At 34.3% G+C, this 2,435-nt stretch overlaps 1 protein-coding gene and 1 long non-coding RNA gene across 2 annotated transcripts; one reads left to right on the top strand and one right to left on the bottom strand.

Annotated features, from left to right (window-relative positions):
- The first annotated feature begins 600 nt into the window (after window positions 1-600).
- Window positions 601-1,444, top strand: UQCR-Q (Ubiquinol-cytochrome c reductase ubiquinone-binding protein). Its single transcript, XM_011633031.3, has 3 exons — window positions 601-761; window positions 941-1,113; window positions 1,239-1,444. Exons 1-3 carry the CDS (start codon window positions 685-687, stop codon window positions 1,331-1,333), a joined length of 345 nt encoding a protein of 114 aa, XP_011631333.2. The 5' UTR covers window positions 601-684; the 3' UTR covers window positions 1,334-1,444.
- A 45-nt stretch (window positions 1,445-1,489) lies between these two features.
- On the bottom strand, window positions 1,490-2,366 carry LOC148935820 (uncharacterized). The gene is made up of 2 exons (XR_016140125.1): window positions 2,225-2,366; window positions 1,490-2,070 (listed from the first exon to the last, which is right to left on the bottom strand). It is a non-coding gene; the product is annotated as an uncharacterized LOC148935820 (long non-coding RNA).
- Between the last annotated feature and the right edge of the window lie 69 nt (window positions 2,367-2,435).

The raw sequence follows: 2,435 nt of genomic DNA on the forward strand, positions 1-2,435 counted from the left end.
GAGGAGAACACTCTTTCTATGAAAGAGGACGGATTTTATCATCACTTATAATCGCTATCCTTGCGACGGAAATGAAACCTCTTCCGTTACATCACGTAACGAATATACTATATACGATGTACATGTGTCCCTTTTATTTCACGAAATAAGAAAGACGACATTCGACGCGACGTAAAAACGTTCAAATCGAACATTTCTTTTTCAACATTAGTGAAAGATATCTATTAGATTCGGAAAAAATTAATGGAGACCGACTGGATTTGAACTCGGGATCCCTCGTCTACCAATCCGACACTTAGTCTGCACGACTACGACGGCTCCTCTCTGTTAGCTGTTTATATTCCGAATCTCTTTCATGACCGCTTACGGTCGTCTAATTCTTACAATTAGGTTTAAGATGAACTTTTTCATCGCGCCAAATTTAGGGTGCAGTCCACTTAGTGCTACAAATGTTTCGAAGCATTTTGACTAATCGGAACAAAGAATTTTGAATGAATTGATCAATCAAAAAATGTTTCGAAGCGTTTGTAGCACAAAATGAACTGCCTTTAGATGTTCAATAAAAATTGATGTTGAGAATCTGTTTTCTAGGGATAAATTATTTCTCTAGCTGGTGTAAAAATAAATTCTGTTGGATGCGTGTGCTGTATTGCATGCAAGTACTCTACTTTACCATTAGATGGCATGAAATCCTATGGAGAGTCGAATGTAAAAAAAATAGACGTTTCTCTTTGCATTTGTGCTGTGAGCGACCAGATTACGTAATTATTTAACATTTTCTATTATTAATTATTTTGTATTTATCCTTAAATTTTTGAAATTTAAGTTGAGAATATCAGAGAATATGTTTTAAAGAATATTTATATCGTCAGAATTATACTGGATATTGGTTATGTTTCATTAAATATCATGTTAGATCTGTGAATTGCTAATTTTTCAGACTTGAGATTTTAGTCAATATGGGGAAGTACTTTGGAAACCTTGCCAAAATCAATGGCATCGTCTTCTTTCGACTTAGCCCGTACGAACAGAAAACCTTCAAGGGAATAATTTCTGAAGGTGTACCAAACACGATACGCCGCATCCAAGGCAATATATTCCGAATTGCACCCTGTAAGCATGTTTAGCAGTTATGGTACAAAATTATGTTTATACTGTAATTTAATTGATAATGTACTTTAATAAGTAATTCTTTTGTCATAATATGCTTTAGAAGGTAATTTTATTTTATTTTATAGTTTTCATGTTTTCATACCTGTTGGTATCTTGGGCCAATGAGAAGAATCATGCTCTTTCTCGCAAGAATCCCAAGGACTATGAAAATGATACGTGAAATATAGGTGAATAAGTCTCTAGTTAACAATATTTAGTTTTTATTATGAAATAAAAATACCATTTAATCTGATCTTCAGCACTGAAGTAAAAAATAAATTATAGGAATTAATATATGTGTGCATCCATTTCATTAATATATAAATATGTTTTGTAAATAGTGAATTGTTTATGTACTTAAAAAGTGTCCCTCTGTTAATTACAATTATCGTTATAAAACAAAATCATGATATCGATGTAATTTGGTAGGCAAACATAATTGGATATAACAAAATCTTGTTAATTCTTCAAATTTTCAAACTTATTGAATTATCTTTTTTTATATTTTAACTTTCTAACTTTTCATCAATCTTGAACGTATTGTTTTCTTTAAAGATTGTCATGAAATTCTTCTTTAAACTGGAATATAGATGCTACTTTCTTCAAACTAATGACATTTATTCTCACGTGTGCTACTTGAAAAATTGTTTTATTCTTGTAGAATGACGGATTTGTTACTTTGACATTATAACATCCGTAACATTATTAAATTGATCGCTATTTAGCCAATCCGGTCAATTAAATTGCATTTTTAACAAATATGTGTTTCCCTCTTTCCTTTCCTCTCTCTCGAATCATGTTCCTCATAACGTTAGCCTTTATAACGGATGGTTCTATTGGTTCGAGATACCGGTCTTCGGATTTCTTCGTTTCCCATGGTGCGTACGGTGCATCTTGATCGCGGTGCCTCGCATTGTGCTATAATTATAACGTATAAATCCATATATATATATATCTATTGGCCGACAATGTATAGATGCAATTATTCGCGTTATTCTATTTCCGTGAAAAATAAAAGCTAAGAAAATGGAAAACATATTTGGAAAGTCGATCGATAAAACGAGAAATTCACCGCTGTTGAATTTGATATCGCGTACGATCCTGGAGCATCGCGACGAAGATTGCCGATTCTAAGGAGCCCGACAGCCATGTTGGTCTCGAGGTGTTCGACCAATTGCACGCCGCGTTACCTGCGGCGCACCTGGGAACCTGGGACAGGTAACGACGGTGCGTAGATCGTGGATTACGATCGGATCAGTCGCCGGAGTATTTGCGGTCGAGCA

The sequence above is a fragment of the Pogonomyrmex barbatus genome, unplaced genomic scaffold, assembly GCF_055798465.1.
Source record: "Pogonomyrmex barbatus isolate J1 unplaced genomic scaffold, ASM5579846v1 scaffold4, whole genome shotgun sequence".
NCBI classification, from domain to species: Eukaryota; Metazoa; Arthropoda; class Insecta; order Hymenoptera; family Formicidae; genus Pogonomyrmex; species Pogonomyrmex barbatus.

Excerpts from the sequence above, each read along its gene's own strand:
- UQCR-Q (XM_011633031.3), top strand. The coding sequence starts at position 685 with ATGAAATCCTATGGAGAGTCGAATGTAAAAAAAATAGACGTTTCTCTT. Across the intron at positions 762-940 it reads GCTGTGAGCGACCAGATTAC|ACTTGAGATTTTAGTCAATA; the intron begins GTAATTATTTAA and ends CTAATTTTTCAG. Across the intron at positions 1,114-1,238 it reads TATATTCCGAATTGCACCCT|TTTTCATGTTTTCATACCTG; the intron begins GTAAGCATGTTT and ends TTTATTTTATAG.